The sequence below is a fragment of the Magnolia sinica genome, unplaced genomic scaffold (genome assembly GCF_029962835.1).
Source record: "Magnolia sinica isolate HGM2019 unplaced genomic scaffold, MsV1 ctg208, whole genome shotgun sequence".
Taxonomy (NCBI): domain Eukaryota; kingdom Viridiplantae; phylum Streptophyta; class Magnoliopsida; order Magnoliales; family Magnoliaceae; genus Magnolia; species Magnolia sinica.
The window spans coordinates 64,793-85,822 of record NW_026682777.1 but is presented as its reverse complement, the minus strand read 5'-3'; the positions used below and the strand labels follow the sequence as shown (position 1 = coordinate 85,822).

At 37.6% G+C, this 21,030-nt stretch overlaps 1 protein-coding gene across 23 annotated transcripts in view; it reads right to left on the bottom strand.

The window, feature by feature from the left end:
* LOC131236084 (probable LRR receptor-like serine/threonine-protein kinase At1g56130) overlaps positions 1–21,030 on the bottom strand; it is a 69,154-nt gene that overhangs the window by 23,345 nt on the left and 24,779 nt on the right. For 18 of the 23 annotated variants that reach the window (XR_009166522.1, XM_058233178.1, XM_058233191.1 and 15 more), the window contains 8 exons: positions 19,109–19,180; positions 18,515–18,586; positions 18,112–18,180; positions 17,631–17,702; positions 17,252–17,320; positions 17,061–17,132; positions 4,103–4,174; positions 3,953–4,018 (listed from right to left, as the gene is read on the bottom strand). Coding sequence is in view for 22 of the 23 variants with exons in the window: in XM_058233178.1 (XP_058089161.1) it covers positions 3,953–4,018; positions 4,103–4,174; positions 17,061–17,132; positions 17,252–17,320; positions 17,631–17,702; positions 18,112–18,180; positions 18,515–18,586; positions 19,109–19,180 (564 nt within the window). In the remaining variant the exon portion in view is untranslated. The remainder of the gene's footprint in view (positions 1–3,952; positions 4,019–4,102; positions 4,175–17,060; positions 17,133–17,251; positions 17,321–17,630; positions 17,703–18,111; positions 18,181–18,514; positions 18,587–19,108; positions 19,181–21,030) is intronic. The other 5 variants (XM_058233185.1, XM_058233190.1, XM_058233184.1 and 2 more) reach the window with 4 other exon arrangements.

The following is a 21,030-nucleotide window of genomic DNA, read 5'->3' as shown; positions in this document are numbered from 1 at the left end:
AAATTCCTATGTCTTCAACGCATATGATCCACACTCAATTATAATTTATAAGTAACTTATATATTGATAAGGTTTTGGTTGGGTCGGGCAACCCAAGACCTTAACTCGAACCCAACCCAAGTTTTATCAGGTTGATGTTTGTATAGCCCAAGCCCAAGATCAGACTCAATACATCCTGCCCAAGCCCAACCCAATGTCGGGTCGGTCACGGGTCGATCGGGTTCAACCCGCCCAACTTTCAGCCCTAGCGTAAATGAATGAAATTCTTCCGTTCAAAAACAAAAAAAGACGTGGATATAGAAAATTAAACTAGAATCCTCAGATAATGAAAAATCATGGATTACAATTTCCCTTCATCTATATGTTTGGGATTGCAGTTTTACATGAATTCCATGTATGAATCTTGACTGGTCATCTTCTGTATGTTATTTGCCTTGTGAAGAATTTAGGCCTGTTTGGATGCTACCTCTCGTGATTTATTTATTTATAATTACGACAATAACAAAGTTACTTTTGAAGTTAATTTACCTTGGTAAATATCTTTTTCAAAGTAACTTAACACCTTAAAGTTACTTTAATTCATTGGATTAAAAAAAAATTGTTTCTTAACTTTATGCTTTATGCTTCGTTTCTCCTTCTATTTCTTTCTCATCTCTCCATGCAATGAATAATCCATATCAAACGTGGTCTTGCATGATGGACAACTCACATCGAAGGCAGGGCCGACATAATGGATGTCCATATCAAAGGTGGGCTCCACATGATGGGTAGTGAGCATCGAAGGTGAACACGATATAATGGACAATTAACATTGAAGGTGGACCCATACAAATGAATGACCCACACTGAGGTGGAACTCAAATAATGGGTGGTCTACCGTCCCTAATGATGAATGGTCCACATCAAAGGCCAGCCCCACATGATAGATGACTCACATTAAAGGTGGGCCCTCACACGATGGACGGTCCACATCAAAGGTGGGCCCCATAGATGGGCAGTAGACTTTGAAGGTGGGCCCTACATGATGAATGCCCCTCATCAAGGTGCACCCCACATAATGGACAGTCCACATCAAAGGCCGCCTCCTAATGATGAAGGGGCCACATCCAATGCAAGCCCCGCATGATGGACACGCATTGAAGGTGGGCTCACATGAGGGATGCTCCACATCAAAAGTGGGCTCCACATGATGGGTGGTGGATATTAAAAGTTGGCCCCACATGATGGATGACCCATATCTAGATGAGCCCCACATGAGGACAATCCACATAAAAGGTCAACCCCTAATGATGAATAGGCCACTTCCAAGGTGAGCCTGGATGATGGCCAGCCCACATCCAATGTTTAACATGATGGATGGTCCACATCCAATGTCTAACATGGTGGATTGTCCACATACAAGGTGGGCCTTGCGTGATAGATAGCTCACACCAAAAGTAAGCCTCGCATGGTGGATGATCCACATTGTAAGTAGCCCTACATGATGGATGGTTCACATTGAAAACAAGGCTAAGGTGGGCCCAAGATAATGAATAATCTCCATCAAAGGTTGGCCTCATGTTAGACAATGTTTATTAAAGGTGGACCAAGCAAAGTTGAGGGATAAGTATTCATACGATGTTGTTACTTTTTGGCTGATAAATGTTATTCATCAGACATACTTATTTGTCAAAATAAATAAATAAATAAATAAAATAGAAACCTAGATAAATTAGTGGAGGTATAACTTATGTAAAGTAACTTACCACAAAATAGAATAGGGAAATGGTAACTGGTTTTCAAAAAAACTTTTATTTTTCTTTCAAATGTATGAAATGTAGATTTTCATTGAAAATTAATTTCATTCCAAGGTTTTCCATACCCCCATGGTCACATTCACCCTATTAATTAGGCTGTGTTTGCTAAGACGCCCAAGTTGATACTGGTTGAGTATGCTGACGATATCACATCTAACAGAGGTGAAATTTGGGAAAATTAACAGTTTCTGATTGACCAGGAAATGAAACCTCTTCGACTTGTGGAACTGATTCCTCCCGCGCCTTTCCCAAGGTACTCTAAAAGTACTTGTGGTTAGTATTGCACAATTCAAATCAACAGTCCATTCAAGTGCTGTCTTCAAGCTTCTGTTAAGGTAATGCAGGGATGCACAAGTGGCGGTTAGATTGTGAACATTCGGTTGATATAAGTGGGTCCAACTAGCATAGGAATTTACAATCAATTAATACTTATATAAATGCAGGGGAGAAAGAAAAAGGGTCCTGGCTAGGGTGGACCCTACCATAATGTTAGCCTATGATGATAAAAATAATAAACAAATTCAGCATCATTTGTGATTGAGGTGGACCACACAAATAGAAGCAGTGTATGTGTCAAAGCTCACCCTCAAATATACCTCCCCTGGTGCAACCCACATGAATTACTAATGAGCTTGATTTTTGGGCTCGAAGACTATATTTTTGTGTGGTATCCAATGGTGAGAGTGGATTCAAGATAATAATCATGGTGGGGCCTGTAAATATATATATCTACCCAGGATGGACCTCTCTCGCCCAACTGTTTCCATTATTGTGGCCCAGTTAAATTACAAATTAGTATGACTTTTCATATAAAGTCTTCAAATGAGATTATGCATCTAATAGTCAGTGTGGATCTCACATACACATCATGCTGGACCATGTCAAAATCAAGTGACAGACTAGGTGAAACTTGCTGGAAAAAAAAAAAAAAACAAAAAAAAAAACAAAAAAAAAAACGGAAGAATAACTGAGGTCTAACTGGTTTGAGTATTGGTTAGGGTCCAACTAGATATAACTTCTAAGCTTTCATATAATAGATTTAACCTATTGTTGTCATCACCATATGACGTATATGATGTGGCCTAGATAGGCTGAAAATTACACTACGAGATGCTTGTGGAGGGGCCAACTTTTTGGAAGGGGTCGATGTTAAGTACATGCAGGCAATTTGGAAGTTATCATATAGGTGCACATAGCTTCTGGTCCAGCAGGTGGATCCAAAAACTACTCTTTGGTAATAAATAGTTGTTCCTGAACCCGCATAAGAATGATGCACAAACTTTGATTTTTGGTCGGGTCCACTGTGATGTCTATGTGAGATTCGTACCGACCATTAGATTTAAAATCCCATTTTAAGTCTAAATGCAAAAACTCTTGTTGACCTACGATTCAAGTGAGATTCAAGTGGGCGACAACAATGGATATGATTGGGAGAGAGACTTCCGCCTTTGATTTTTATACAGTGTAGATTGTAATTATTATATCAAATCCACTCCAACCATTTGATGACATATTAAAAGAGATTCTTGGGGCCTAAAAATCAACCTCATTAGTGATTTAGGTTGGCTGCACCAAGGGAAATGATTTGTGGGTTGACCTTTGACCTTTATACAAATTTTACATCTCAATCATATATGAGGTTGCTTTTTTAGGACATGTGCCTAACATGGAGTGACACACACGGTGGTCGTGGTGGATTGCACTAAACACCACTGTAGGTCTAACCAACCTAAGAACTCTTCCTTCTCTCCCATTGCATTAACATGAGTTTTTATGCTGGTTGGACCTGAGGTATGGTCCAACCCGGTGGACTTGACTCTCTCTCTCTCTCTCTCTCTCTCTCTCTCTCTCTCTCTCTCTCTATATATATATATATATATATATATATATATATATATATATATAACACACCGTACCTTTTATAAAACTCTTTTCATAAAATTTAAGTTATGGGGTCATTTATTCCGAAACACAACATTTTCCCCAAATTGCACCTCCCTTCTGGATGGTACCAGAGCTAGGGTTTTCCCTAATCCTTGTTCCATTCTTTCTCCTCTTTTACATGATAATAGAGTTAGAGATTGAATTTCAACTCGATTGTGTATCCGAACAAGCCTAAGGCTATAAGTTCAGTACAAATGAGTCAGACAACATACATGTTACGAAGTGTTTTCCTTTTTTGGGATGGCATTCTACCGGATAAGCTGTTGTTTCCAAGAAACCTGAAAATTACAATGACGAGATACATACATCAAAAAGACTTATGTAAAGAACAATGGACTGAGGAAAGGTTATTTGATTCTTACAGGTAAACAAGCGAACTCATATTGAAAAGAGAAACTGGAATTGTGCCACTTAAATTGTTGAAGCTTAAATCCCTACACAAAAGTAATCAATTTAATATGGTAGAAGAAAACAAAAGTGAGATGGAATTTACTGAGAAGGCGAGTCAGAGATCAACAACATGTGACAGGTCCTTTGTATGGCCTACTAGATGAATGGTCCGGATTATAATGTGGCGAGGCATAACACGTCAGCCCAAGTGTGAGAAGCAACAAATGTCAAATAGTGCTAGAAAATTCATATCTTTCTCATGGTTCAAAAACTAGAAAAGTTGACTCAAATGGAAAAGTTGAAGCCTTGCCCAAGAAGTTGAATGTAGAATCTCAATAATTAATAATCATTTAAAAAAATGTATTATAAAACTCACAAACTAATGAAAATAAGGAAACCCATTTGAGTTTTATAATTAGTAAATGAGTTCCTCATTGGTTCGACATAACTCAGAACCCAATCGAGTTGTGTTGACTCAATGGGTTTTTTAATGCTAAATTAGCTTATGTTCGACACCCCTAGTCTGTTTTTTGTACCGAAACTCGTGCTGAAGTTGATCATGAAAGTTGGCCTGAATGGATGGGCCCACATGATCTCATGGTCTACATGTTATTGGACCTTTGTAAAAGTCAAAGATCTATCATGCACGTCTAGTGGTCCACCTAATTACTACAGGAGCAGAGATGTCTTATCACCCATCTATTTCTATGATTAAAATAGTCCCCTATTACGATTAATGATTTGGATCATATAAGGGATGGGCCATATGGACAAAATCTACAATATATTATTTCTCCCTTTCTCTTAAAATTATATAATTCCCTTTGCGAATGATATGACCATCCCTATTTAAAAGGAAGGGTTAATAAGTTTACATGAGGATAAAAGTCATCCAATCTCACTTGATCCTAATCTCAAGTTCAAATTCAAATTTAAACCTTAGAATTTGAAATTCAACTTTAACATATAAAGAGAAATAAAAAAATTATAAAAGGAGGAAAACGAGGACATACCCACTAGTGGTTGCACGTAAGTGAGCCTCATGGGCCCATGTCCAACATATCCCACTTAATCACATTGTGTAATGATCATAATATAAACTATTCTTTATCGAGTTATTCTAAAATTTTAATTTTTCACAATTTTTTTTAAAATTATTTTAAAATAATAATATATACTTCTGAAAAGAATATTCATTGTGTAATATTTGTTATACACTATCTCTGATAACTATGCTTAATTATCTTGATGATAAGATAAATCTTGGGGGTTATACCTCACAGCAATAGCCATTGACGCTATCAAACCATACTTAGTGTGCAGGAGACGCATCTGACGCGTATGTCGGCATTCATATGGAATAGGAGGAGCCAGATGATCTTGCGACTCTATATATCTGATTTCCTTTGTATTTAATTTGTATGGTTATGTATCTTAAAAACTTAAGACATTGAGTTGTATAAGTTTTCGGGTAACCACTTGAAATCTTGATTATGTATATTTACAATCCCTCTTATACTTGAATTGTTTTATTCCATTAGTTTGCTAACTCTGATAAAAGAAAAAAAAATGTACGTAGAATTTGGGTGTTTTTAAAGGTTAACGCTCAGGTTTTTTTTTTGGAACACGAGTAGTGTACTCGGGTTTCGGGAATCGGGGTGTTACACCATATCTCCCAGAAAATGAAAGAGGGGAGGAGGACGCGCATGAGGAAGAGGCAGTTAGAATATGTGACTAAGTGTCACGCCCCAAAATCTGGGTACAGAGTGTCCACCCTCAGACCCGAGTTTCGGTTCGTAACTTATACACAAAGTATACTAACTTAATTCTTTAATTAGTTTAATCGCATGTGATATTTACATTCAATATAAAGTCCACCATAATCTCAATCACACATACATAATACATAACACCAATCAACTAAGCATTTATAAATCTTGATAACCCTTAAAATAAAATAAATTTTAAAATCATTCCTTTATTATACCATTATACTATAATGATATTTATTCTATGTTAATATTGATCCAAAGAATAAAGCTAAATAATTCCTTAAAGTCTCAAAATAAATACCAGTATGCATTATTCGTTAATTAAGTTGTGCTAACAAAATAAAACATATAATCAAAAATTTTCCAATGCCGCCACTTCATCTTCAGATAAGTATGGCCATGTTTCAGGTGGGTCGTGTTCATGTACAGTAGATCCTTCCAGTTCTTGCACAATGTCATCTACATTTTTCCATCAATAAAAAATGTAAGCTGGCCAGGCTTAGTGATATAAACCAGCATGGTTAATAAATATAGCAATTAAAATAATGCAAAAATACATGTACAAAGATATGAATGTAAAATGGGGTATGATTAATGCATCAGATGGGGTGATCGTCCATCTGCTTGGGTTGGAGGTCGTTAACCCGCATCCACCCTTTGGGTAGGCTTCCACCTTTCGGTAGGCTTGGGCATAGCCCGCATCTGGTAACGCTCTACCAAGATCAACATTTCTTCCAGGGAGGGCCCCTAGGATTGACCATGCATTATGCAATGCAATGAATAAGGGATGATATGTAAATGCATATTTTTCATATTTGGCATAGTTGTGTCGATTAAAATATTCATATATAAATTTATCGTACAATTATCATATCAAAATATTCAAACCAGTAAATTAATCAAACAATTACAATGATTTATTTTAATTTTAATGAATTATGAGACAAGTTGGGTCACTCACGTGAGTTTGGTAGTATTGACTCTGCAATGTAATTAGGTAGATTTGAATGTCGGGGTCCTATCAATTATATCAACGGTATTATTATTCATTTATTTGTATTACATGGTGGGGCTCACCTTTGATTAACATCCTAGGTGGCCAGTTCCAAAATAATTAAATAATTCAAATTTCTATTCTATTTTTTTCTCCTTTATAAGATTATAAAATTGAATGATAATTACTTGATCGGGGTGGTCCATCGGATGGTCAGATCATTCAGATTCTTGAGGTCTTGTCATGTTTTACCTCTATGCATTTGAGAAGTGGTGTGCATCTAACCACACATTCACCAATGACCCATCTTGACCTTCTACGCCAAGTGATAGAAACACTTGCACAAAATATCTAAGATTCCTTTATCAAGCACTTCTAGGTTTAACTAATGTAGCCCATCTGATGGTTAGATTGATCCGAATATTAGGGCCGTTGTATGTTTTGGCCTTAGGGATCATATGATCCATACAGACCAAATCTAATTTGATCAGATGCACACAACTATAATTACATAATTTTAGGTTCACCTCACCTTTAAAGAGCCTCCACCCATAATCCAATACAATGAACGTGTGACCAATCCACACCGTTCATTACAATCACTGAATTAAATTATATTAGATATATAAAAATACTAGAATGAGGACGATATACATACCCGATGTAAGCACTCTAAAATTTTTTTTCTCCCTTTCTCTGTTGTCACTGGTAGCCTTTTTGTTAATATTTAAGTTTGACTAAAACTCTTTTTATTTTGAGAGATGTGGGAAGGGTTTAGAGGTATATTTAAACTAAACGAATTAATGATTTAGATAGGATAGGAGATAAAATAGATTTAAAATAAATAAATAATAATAAAGATAAGATAAAAAAAATATATTTTTATTAATATTATTAAATTATTCACGGCCCTTACATTCTACTCCCCTAAAAGAAAATTTTCGTCCTCGAAATTTACCTGAAACTACTGCTCAAAGAGATGAGGATATTTCTCGCGAATTTCTCTTTCCTGTTCCCAGGATGCTTCGTCTACTTCATGATGACTCCATAAAACCTTGAATAAATGCACCGTCTTAGTGCATAATATGTGCTCCTTGCGATCCAGTATTCGAACTGGTTTCTCCACGTAAGACGTATCTTCCTGTAAATCGAGATCTTGCCATTCAATCACATGAGAATCATCCCTCTTATACTTCCGTAGCATCAATATATGGAAAACATTATGGACATTAACCAACTGAGGAGGTAATGCAAGTCTATATGCCATTGCTCCAATCCGCTCTAATATTTCAAATGGTTAGATAAAACGCGGTACGAGTTTTCCCTTAGTACCAAATCGCATCAATCCTTTCATGGGAGAAACCTTCAAAAACACTTGGTCTCCTACTGTGAACTCTAGATCTCGTCTTCGATTGTCGGCGTAGCTCTTTTGACGACTCTGGACAGCATGTAGTCGCTTTCGAATAATTTCAACTTTTTCAGCAGCTTCTTGAACAACATCTGGCCTAATTAAACATTTCTCACCTACCTCTGCTCAACAGTTTGGTGCTCGACAAGGACGTCCATACAAGACTTCGTACGGAGCCATACCAATGCTTGCTTGGTAACTATTGTTGTAGGCAAATTCAGCATAATGTATGTTGTCGTCTCAGCTCCCCTTGAAATCCAGAGTGCATGCACGTAATAGGTCTTCTAATATTTAATTCACACGTTCTGTTTGCCCATTAGATTATGGATGATATGTTGTGCTGTAGTCTGTAGTCGTACCCATAGCTTCCTGTAAACTTGTCCAGAATCGCGAAGTAAAACGTGGGTCTCGATCCGATACAATAGAACTAGGGACACCATGAAGTCTCACTATTTCCTTGATGTATAGCTTGGCGAGTTCCTCCATTGAATAATTGCTGCGGATAGGAATAAAGTGCGCTGACTTGGTCAGTCGGTCGACAATTACCCAAATTGCATCGTGCTTCTTTTGTGTCTTAGGAAGACTGACTATAAAGTCCATAGAAATACAATCCTACTTCCACTCAGGTACTTTCAGAGGCTGCAATAATCTTGATGGGTTCTGATGATCCACCTTTACCTGCTGACACACAAAACATCTCGACACATAATCAGCGATTTCTCTCTTCATATTCGGCCACCAAAATGATCGTTTCACACTATGATACATCTTTGTGCTTCCCGGATGAATTGTAAACTTAGTTCGATGCGCATCATTTAAAATCTCGTCTTTTAGATCTGGAATATTAGGCACACAGAGTTGACCTTGATAACGAATTCCCTTTTCGTCCCCCATACTCCAATCTGAAGTCTTATTATTTTGATACTTGGCTATCATTTTTAAAAACTATTCATCATTCGTTTGAGCTTCAATTATTCACTCCATAAGAGTCCGTTTTACCATAATGTTACATATGCAAATCTTGTTTTCTTGAAAATTCAATTGAATATCAAACTCTCTAATGAAATTCAACATTTCCCATTCGTGAACCATTAAGCTGGCTACACTCTTTTGTTTATATTCTTTTCTACTCAAAACATTAGCAACCAGATTAGCCTTACCCGGATGATAGGACAACAAGAAATCATAATCCTTAAGAAATTCCATCCATCTTCTCTGCCTCATGTTTAAGTCCTTCTGAGAGAATAGATACCTCAAACTCTTGTGATCTGTATAAAGCTCAAACTGTTCGCCATATAAGTAATGCTGCCAAATCTTTAATGCAAATACGATAGCACCCAACTCTAGGTCATGGGTTGGATAATTACACTCATGGAGTTTAAGCTGCCTTGATGCATATTCAATCACCTTGCCCCCTTGCATTAATACACAACCTAGACCTTTAGTTGATGCATCGGTGTAAACTTCAAATACCAACCCATTCTTTGGGAGGGTTAGAATGGGAGTTGAGGTTAAGAGTTGCTTCAGTTCAACAAAAGCTTCTTCACACTTTTCAGTTCACTTGAAGGGCACTCCTTTTCGAGTTAAACTCGTTAGAAGTCCGACAATCTTCGAAAAATCCTTAATAAACCTTTTATAATATCCAGCAAGCCCAAGAAAGCTTCTAACTTCTGACACACTTGTGGGCTGTTCCCACTTCACTATAGCTTCGATCTTCATAGGGTCAATCGCAATACCTTTTTCTGAAACAATATGCCCAAGAAATTTAACACTCTCCTTCCAGAACTCACACTTAGAAAACTTAGCATATAGCTGGTTATCTTTTAGATTCTGCAACGCCGTCCTTAGATGTAGCTCATGCTCTTCACTGGTCTTCGAGTAAATCAAAATGTCATCAATGAACACGATGATAAAGTTATCTAGAAAAAGCTGGAACACTCTATTCATCAGGTCCATAAACACTGCAGTGCATTGGTCAACCCGAACGGCATGACCAAGAATTCATAATGACCATAAAGTGTTCTGAAAGCAGTTTTACAAATATCATCTTCTTTAACATGTAATTGGTGGTAACCTGATCTCAAATCGATCTTAGAAAAATATCGAGCTCCTTTCAACTGATCAAACAAATCATCTATATGGGGTAATGGGTACTTGTTTTTAATCGTCATCTGATTTAAGCGGCGATAATCAATACACAACCGTCGAGTGCCATCCTTTTTATTTACAAAAAGTACTGGCGCACCTCAAAGAGAAGTACTTGGTCGAATAAATCCTCGGGACCTCAAATCTTCCAGCTGCTCCTTCAGCTCCTTCAATTCAATAGGCCCCCTTCGATATGGAGACATAGATATTAGTGTTGATCCTGGCAAGAGATCGATACCAAAATCCACTTCTCGCCGAGGTGGTAGTCCTGGTATATCTTGAAAAACTTCAGTATATTCCTGCACAACCGGAATCAAATCCACCATTTTTTCTTGTTTCTCATTACCAATCAACGTCATAACACGCTCGATCTTCTCATTCTTCTTCTTCCCTTGAATCATAATTGGTTCTCTTCCTGGCGCTGCAAAGGTAACTGTTTTAGCATAACAATCCAACGTCGCATGATGTCGAGTAAGCCAATCCATTCCAAGAATAACATCGTATCCTACCATACTCAATTCTATTAAATTAGTTAATATAGGAATATCGCCTATCATAAGGGGAATAAATTTACATATTTTGTCCAAAATAATTGACTTGCCGATGGGGGATTCTACCAAAATTTTCTTATATAAGATTTCTGACTTCAATCTTAACCGAGATTCTAACGATGATGAAATAAAAGATAAAGTGGCCTCAGAATTAAATAATACAAAAATCGAAGTACCATGCGTTTCGATCATACCTTCCACAACGCTATTATTTTCTTTTAGATTCTCCCTAGATGAGATAGAATAAACCCATGCACGTGGTGGCTGTTGCCTGTTGGGATGATTCCCTTGGCCTTGAGGAATTGATGGATATGGTTGATTTTGCTGATTCTACTGTGGTCGAGGCAGTTGGGTATGTGATGCTTGCGATGTCTGACTTGTTGGTTGAGATGATGCTGGAAGTTGCAATCGCGCTAGTATTTGTTGAAGAGGCGTTATACTCATATCTCTCATCTTAATTTTGCACACCTGAGCCATGTGACCATACTTACCACAGTATGTACAATTTTCTCGAAAATATCGCTCTTGAGTTCTCGGTGCTAATGATTGAATTTCCATTCTGGGTTTCTTCTCTGGTGGTTGGTGTTGGGTAAGTGTCGGCCTATTTCTTTATCCTATTTCTTTTAACTGTACACGAGATTTGAGAAACCGCTCTGTATCTTGTTCTGCTCGTAAGGCCTTATCGACTACTTCTGAGTATTTCTTCACATCCACGCAACAAATTTTTGTTCTGATATTATGTCTTAACCCTTCTTCAAATTTTGTAATCTTATAATCTTCATCTTCCATTACTTTTGGCACATAACCTGCTAATTCAGCAAATTTTGCTTCATACTGGGCTACCGACATGGAACCTTGTTCTAGCTTTGAAATTTTCGCTATTTTTTGGATGCGGTATGCTTTAGGAAAATGTTTCTTATGAAACTTTTCCTGAAATTCATTCCAGGTCCACACATGATTAGGTGGAACCATTCTCTTTGCAGCTCTCCACCATACATCGGCTTCACCTTGAAGAATAAAGGACGCCAGTCTAACTTTCTGATCATCAGGGTAGTTCATGGCTTCTACTACTTTTTCAATCTGCTTCAACCAATCTTCTACTATTGATGGGTCAGATGTACCCTTGAATACTGGTGGTCGTAACTTTGTAAACCTTTCAAGCAAATCTACCTCACGAGGCTGATCAAACCTTATTGAAGATGTGTTCCGTTGATGTTGGGGTGTCTGATTTAAGGTGGCTAATATGTCCCACTGAACGGAGAACTGTTCCTATTGTTGTTTTAGCATTCCCGCCATTTATGCTACGAACCCAAAGGCAGCATCCCACGGCTGAACATTTGGTCCTGCGAGGTTAGTTCGAATAGTAGTTGGGGATAACAGGAGTTGCGTACTAGGTCCAACATCTGCCATGTTAACTAGAAGAGGAGGCGGTGGAGGAGCTTGCCCTGCTTCATTGACTTCATTCTCGTCTTGCTCATCAGGAGCTGTTTCAGATTCTTCGGGAATAAGAGGATTTGGTAAGGGAGTATCTGGGAGAGGTGCGCTTACGGGTGGTATTAAATCACAAATACTACGTGTCTTCTTAGGAGCCATAACTCCTATAAGATAAATTATTAATAATTCAGTAGACATTATAGATTCTCTAATTCATATTAAATATTATAAAAATACCTTAGCATTATTGACAAAGAAAAATTCTACAAATCATCAAGTTAGTAGTGTTACATTATGAACAAACCAGTTCACTATCCGTGGCTACTATTCCAATCATTCGTTTATATAGTTAAAAATTTCAAATATACCTCAAAATTTTTCTGAAGGTTTTCACAAAATTTTAGCTCAATCAAACAACCACAGAATTTTCAAAAATTGCTGCAATCAGACTTGTTCAGATTTAGATGATTTTTAACCAGTCTGCACTAATTCCTAAAATCAGTACAGTATCTATTATATTTAAATTATTCAATTATTTTTTATTGAATTTAAACTCCTATATCTACGATTAGGCTTTTGAATCACCTTAATCGGAGTTATATTTATTTAGTTACATTTTTTTAAAGATAAGTGATTTCTGCTGTCCATTGCTGTCCGGCAGTACATTACAACTTAAATTACTTTAAAATTTGTTCAAAGGTCCAAATTTACATCTCCAATGAATATAATTATATAAATAAGTTAAATTTTCACTTCAGATAATAATAAATGAATTATAAATTATATATATATATATATATATATATATATATATATATATATATATATATATATATATATATATATATATATATTATTTCATTATATAAAAGCATTATAATGGGAAGCTGTAAGTTTCTAATTCCAAGGACCTACACATTATGCATGTATGGGGTTCATACCCTACAGGTCACTTGCGGTATTAAATTATTATTAATATTTTTTTTTGCTCTGATACCAAACTGTCACGCCCCAAAATCCGGGTACAGAGTGTGCACCCTCAGACCCGAGTTTCGGTTCGTAACTTATACACAAAGTATACTAACTTAATTATTTAATTAGTTTAATCGCATGTGATATTTACATTCAATATAAAGTCCACCATAATCTCAATCACACATACATAATACATAACACCAATCAACTAAGCATTTATAAATCTTGATAACCCTTAAAATAAAATAAACCTAAAAATCATTCCTTTATTATACCATTATACTATAACGATATTTATTCCATGCTAATATTGATCCAAGGAAATAAAGCTAAATAATTCCTTAAAGTCTCAAAATAAATACCAGTATGCATTATTCGTTAATTAAGTTGTGCTAACAAAATAAAACATATAATCAAAAATTTTCCAATGCCGCTACTTCATCCTCAGATAAGTATGGCCATGTTTCAGGTGGGTCGTGTTCATGTACAGTAGATCTTTCCAGTTCTTGCGCAATGTCATCTACTAATGGCTCCTCTGTATGGTTTTTTCATCAATAAAAAATGTAAGCTGGCCATGCTTAGTGATATAACCCAGCATGGTTCATAATCATAGCAATTAAAATAATGCAAAAATACATGTACAAAGATATGAATGTAAAATGGGGTATGACTGCATCAGATGGGGTGATCGTCCATCTGCTTGGGTTGGAGGTCGTCAACCCGCATCCACCCGTTGGGTAGGCTTGGGCATAGCCCGCATCTGGTAACGCTCTACCAGGATCAACATTTCTTCCAGGGAGGGTCCTAGGATTGACCATGCATTATGCAATGCAATGAATGAGGGATGATATGTAAATGCATATTTTTTATATTTGGCATAGTTGTCTCGATTAAAATATTCATATATAAATTTATCGTATAATTATAATATCAAAATATTCAAACCAGTAAATCAATCAAATAATCACAATAATTTATTTTAATTTTAATGAATTATGAGACAAGTTGGGTTACTTACCTGAGTTTGGTAGTATTGACTCTGCAATGTAATTAGGTTGATTTGAATGTCGGGGTCCTATCAATTATATCAACGGTATTATTATTCATTTATTTGAATTACATGGTGGGGCCCACCTTTGATTAACATCTTAGGTGGCCAGTTCCAAAATAATTAAATAATTCAAATTTCTATTCTATTTTTTTCTCCTTTATAAGATTATAAAATTGAATGATAATTACTTGATCGGGGTGGTCCATCGGATGGTCAGATCATTCAGATTCTTGAGGTCTTATCATGTTTTACCTCTATGCATTTGAGGAGTGGTGTGGATCTAACCACACATTCACCAATGGCCCATCTTGACCTTCTACGCCAAGTGATAGAAACATTTGTGCAAAATATCTAAGATTCCTTTATCAAACACTTCTAGGTCTAACTAATGTAGCCCATCTGATGGTTAGATTGATCTGAATATTAGGGCTGTTGTATATTTTGGCCTTAGGGATCATATGATCCGTACAGACCAAATCTAATTTGATCAGATGCACACCAACTATAATTACATAATTTTAGGTTCACCTCACCTTTAAAGGGCCTCCACCCATAATCCAATACAATGAACGTGTGACCAATTCACATTGTTCATTGCATTCACTAAATCAAATTATATTAGATATATAAAAATACTAGAATGAGGACGATATACATACCCGATGTAAGCACTCCAAAATTTTCTTTCTCCCTTTCTCTGTTGTCGCAGGTAGCCTTTTTGTTAATATTTAAGTTTGACTAGAACTCTTTTTATCTTGAGAGATGCGGGGAGGGTTTAGAGGTATATTTAAACTAAACGAGTTAATAATTTAGATAGGATAGGAGATAAGATAGATTTAAAATAAATAAATAATAATAAAGATAAGATAAAAATATATATATTTTTATTAATATTATTAAAATTTTCACGGCCCTTACACTGGGGCCCACCACAATGTAGCCCTCCCCATAGCTGAGAGTTGAGAAGCACCGCTGAAGAAAGGTTGGAAGTGGCACCAAACCTTCCTAGCTACAAAACCATCCGAGAAGAGTTGGTCAATCGATTTTATGTCGGGCTGAAGGGGAGTGGGGCAGCGGACACACTTGGAGGCTAATTGAACACCTTTTGCTGGAATTCTAACATCCATTGGGATCGCTCTACTCCAAGAAAAAAGGGAGATTTTCAGTGGGATTAGAGGGTGCCAAACCCATCTGGCTCATGGATACTTTGTCACAGCTGGTCTAAGGATCTCCCAAGCTGATATAACTTTGAATCTTTCAGAAGATGAGGGGGCCCAGACTCTTCTATCCTCCGATAGGGATGTGCAGATACCTTCATCTGAAATATGGTCCATGACTTCTGACGGCGGGAGGGATCTGGCTCTACCAGGATCAATCCAGCCCTGGGGGCCAATGAACTCGCTGACTTGAATCATCTGAGGAGGCGTAGGATGTTGCTGCCAAGGCGAGAGAGGCCCCAACCCCGACCAGGAGTCATTCCAAAATTCTAGCTCACATTTACCAACGATCTAGCGGGACATGGTTGTAACAATTGGGAAAAGCCAGCAGATCCGCTTCTAGATGGAAGATGTATGATTGGAGAGACAGGAGCTATCAGTATTGCCTAAATCAGCAGAATATTTGGCGCTGACAAAAGTCACCCAGCTGCTGGCCTTTTCAGAAGAAAAAACATTCCAGGCCAATTTCATTTTGAAAGCAATCATGACACAAGGGAGGCTTTTGATCCCTAGACCCCCCCTCCTCCTTGGGAGGAGCAATGAGATCCCACTTCAGCCAATGGCATCGTCTGCGGATCCCATCGCAGCCCCAAAAGAAGTTTGCGTGGGCTCTATCAAGCTCATTCAGGAGAGTTACCCAACCCCAAAACATGAACTGAGATACTATTCAGAACATGGTTGTAAGAGTGGCGCAGCCCGCTTGGGACAGCAACTTGGTCTTCCACCCCGATATTCTGAGCTGAAATTTCTCCACTAAAGGTTGGAAATAGGACCTTAAAGACCTCCCTCTGAAAATTGGGACTCCTAGATAGGTGAAAGGGGTTGATCCCCTATGAAAACCAAGGATTCTTTAACCTAATATTGAATTCGAAATCCAATTAATTAAGGCTTGGAATTTAAAATTCAACTTTAAACTGTTAAAAGAAATTAGAAAAAAATAAAATAAGAGGAAAACTTGCATGGGAGTACAACTCACTGGTGGTTCCCCACGAGTGGGCTCACAGGCCCATGTCCAATAGATCAAACATCTATGAACTTCATGCCGTATAGCATGCACCATACACCAGACCAAGCATCTCATCCGCTCTGCTATTGATGGGCCACTAATCCAAAATTGCTATGATTGGTCTTATCCTAACCATCTATAAAATGAACCCTTTTCTCACTAAATGTAAGGAGTTACTTAGGATCATCCAAGCAATGTGTTTTTTGGACTAGGACAATTCACCGCCGAATGAACAGTTTTGATCTCAATCACTTCTGCCCCAAGTAAACCAATGACTTAAAGGCACCGGGGTCCACTCCCGTCATATATACTGCAAATTTATGAACATTAAACATAAGAAATTGTAATTTGAACCAAACATAACTAAAAAAACTCACATCTGCCTCAATGCTTGATGTTTTTCAATGGTGGATGGTATAGTACCAGAAAGCGAATTGTTTCTTAGGACTCTGTAGAGAAAGCACACAATCTATATGTCATTTAAACTTTCGGAGGCATGGATAAAATGTAAATAAATAAAATCTAACATATTAGTATTACTCCGTATGCTGAGATCATATAGACTTACAAGATATATAAAGATGTCATATTCTCAATAAAATACGACGGGCTCCCATTAGACACATCACTAAGCCACCTGTATGAGTACAGGGTTAGTTAAGGCCATGTTTGGAGAAAAACAATTCATGATCGATTTTCAAGAGTTTTTTACTTTAACAATCAAAATGATATTCACCAGGATACAAAAGAACTAGTTCTTTCCTGCATAACACAGGAGATACCATTCCGTGATTTTTGGAAATTCTACTTGGGGTGTGTTTAGTTTCGCCAAATATCATGAAATTTCACGATGCTTGGTGCAACCAAACACACCCTTAAGAGCACAAATTCCAATATCAGGAAGACTATTAGAAGATTAATACAAGTTAATGAACACTGACACTCACAAATAGTTCAGCGAGGTCAAATTAGAAAAACTGGATGGTATGGGACCCTCGAAAGCATTGCCTTGCATACTCCTGCAGCAACATTTTCAGTCTTACAAATACTCTTTAAAGAAGTATGTCATGGCATATCAAGAAAATGAGATCTGCTAAGTGCACTCGCCATGCTACTCACATAGGTCCCACTTGCTGGTATAAAAATAAAAATAAAAAAAATAAAAGAAAAGAAAAGAAAAGAAAAGAAAAAAGAAAAAAAAAGAGGCTAGTGTCCACATTTAACGTACACGTGTGGCCCACTAGATGACCGATCATTGAAGGTGGTGGAAATTCCTATCCACATTCAGAACAAGATATGGCACCAAACCTACTTTGAGTGTGGATAGAATTCCTGTCCACCACTAAAGGCTTTGTTATGCAATCCCATGCGTACCAAATGAGAAGATAGGAGTTATAATCAATGTAGAACCCTTGAGTACTAGCTTACAAATACGTAAGAGCCCAACTCCCAATGAAATCAGGTATCTTTCCTGTGAAGTTGTTATCAGATGCCCACCTGAAATCCAATCATATTCTCCATAGAAAATGCAGAAATTAATAAATTAAGGGATCAGAAATGATAGACATGGCGTACAAGTAACCAAAATTGAACCATCTGAAATCATGGGCCTCATAGTAGAGGGGTCATAACCCAAAAATCAGATCAATTGAATGATCGTAAGCTCTAGATAATGGGCATTAGTCCGTTGAATTCTGACCATTTTTTCCATTTTAATGCCCATTGGATTGCACACCATAAGTTGTACTAGTGTTAGTTCAAGAGAAATCTAAGGTGGGGCCTATGATTTTGATGGTTTAATTCCATGCTTTTTATAATCACGATCTCTTACAAGGTATTCACTTTTCTCAAGTGGACAAAAGTTGAAGGAATCTGGCCGCTTAGCCCGCAGCTATCAATGTATCTGTGAAAATCAAGCATAGATCATGAATCCAGTTGTACAATTTCTTATGATATTATCAGTTAGAGGAATGCTCACACCACTTCAATGGACCGAAAGTAGCTGACCATTGAGTTATATTTTTCAAATGGTCAAAGCAGTTAAAATGGCTAAAAGGATACTTTGAACAGCCATGTAAATATGAACAAAGCGTCCAGCGAAGGGAATTTTACTCATTCCAACAACCACTCAAGGCTAACATTTTGCTGCTACCATACCAGAGTAAAACAAATCACTATTCTCATGGTGGAGCCAACCTATAAGAAGGTTGGATGTAATTCACTGGGTGGACAGTAACTTATGATTTAGCTGGTTGGACTAAAAAGCTTCTCAGAAAGAAAACTAAAAGAAAAGAAACAGAAAAAAGAAATGACATATTAATCTCTATAAATTGGGTGGCAAATTTGAAATTCCAAATGCATCATATGATATTTCAGAAGAAGAATAATTAAATATAACAATAATAATAATAATAAGAGAAGTTACAGTTTTTGCAGACTTGTCAAATTCCCCAGCTCAGGTGGGAGCGAACCAGTGAAGTTGTTTGAGCCTATATTCCTGAAAAAAAAAAAATAATAATAATAAAATTTAATTAATCATTTCATAACCAAAAGCACCCTGTTTTGGCCAGAAATCAGTAGGATAACCTTCATCAATTTTCCGCCATTTGAGAACTGGACACACAGATGGAGGTATGCTAATTTGTGGTGCAGCCAAACCTTTCCCACCAACGTGTTGTTTCATGCCAATGTCAGGTCACGTGATGAAGGGGAGCGGATCAGGTGCGGCCCTGCCCCACCCAAGATGGTGCAGCCCTTTCACCGTGACGTCCACCTTCATGTATGTATTTTATATTCATGCCGTCCATCCATTTTGCCAGATCATTTTATGGCCTTAACTAACAATGAAGTAGATCCAATTCTCTTGAGGACCATACCATAAGAAATGGTGGTGGTTGACCATTAATGAGCCACATAAGTTTTAGATCAAGTTGATATATATATATATATATATATATAGAGAGAGAGAGAGAGAGAGAGAGAGAGAGAGAGAGGAATGCTCAGCTACACACTTCTTACTAGTTTTTGTGAGAATTTTTTGAAAACTCATTTACGGTTATATGAACTCAAAATTTGAACTATCCATCTCATACAGCACCCCATGGAACCCCGGGCCCAACTTTTACTTTGATCGAAAACTCTGGTGGACCATGGCAAAAGGAAATAATTTCTTCCCTTGATTTGCCTCTCTTTTGTCATGGGCCACCAAAATTTTGAATGAGGGTAAAGGTTGGGCCTTGAGAGTTTCATAAGGTGCTGCATCACTTAGGCAGTACAAATTTTGAGCTCATGTCACTGAAGTGAGTTCTTAAAAAGTTCTCACCCGAACTCGTGAGAATTGGTACTAGCTTACCATTCCAAAAATCAGCCATATATGGCACTCAGGTGGGCCATACCATCTAATAGGACACACACAATGGATGGGCTGGATTTGTGAACAACATCTTGGTGGGCCCAATAAATGATTATGAATGTTTTAATGGGAGGGTAACCCATATCAACTTTTGTATGTGGTGTGGCCCACCCAAATCATGGATTGACTTTATTTTTAAGCCCATGGCCCACCATGAAATGGTGCATCTGACTGATGGGGTAGATGTCAGACACACATCATGGTGGGGCCTACACAGCTCGATCTCATGGAAAGTTCCCATGAGGTCGACCTCATATATATATATATATAACTGGTCGGACGGAAAATAAACATTACCGAAACAGTAAGGTGGCCCTATGAATTTCTTAATGGTAGGGCTTTCAATCATTCCAATAGTTTGTCCGCCTGAGATTTGGATCTTCTTCATTTTTGGGCTCATGTACTAAAATGACCCACTAAAGTAGATGGACGGTGTGGATATCGATTACATGCATCAATGTAGGTCCTGTGGTAAAGGCCTCACCATCTTCGGTGAGGCCGGGGCCACACCTAATCCACCCCCATGATGATGATCATCTAGCTCAAAAGATCAGATGGGCCTGTCATTAAGTTGGCCACTTCTGGATGTTGAGTCCGACCATGGCTTATCCACTCATTCCGAAGGTACAGCCCACCTGTTGACTGGTCTGGGGCCTACCATTTTGAACAGTGTCGATTCCCCACAGAAGTGGTATGTTGGCGGGAAAGATGTGGCTTCATGACAAAATGTGCTGCACCCCCTGAACGATTCACACCGTTCATCTAGACACTCCCACCGTAGATGGCCCATCTGGAAAAAAACCTGTCCTCGCCCTTTCATATCAGCAATGATGATCCCCAACCAATGAAATTCTTTTCATAGTGAGCTTATACTATAGTGGTGTGTATGCATATGATCATCTCAATGCCTGAGGAAGATAGAAAGTCCTTGCAGT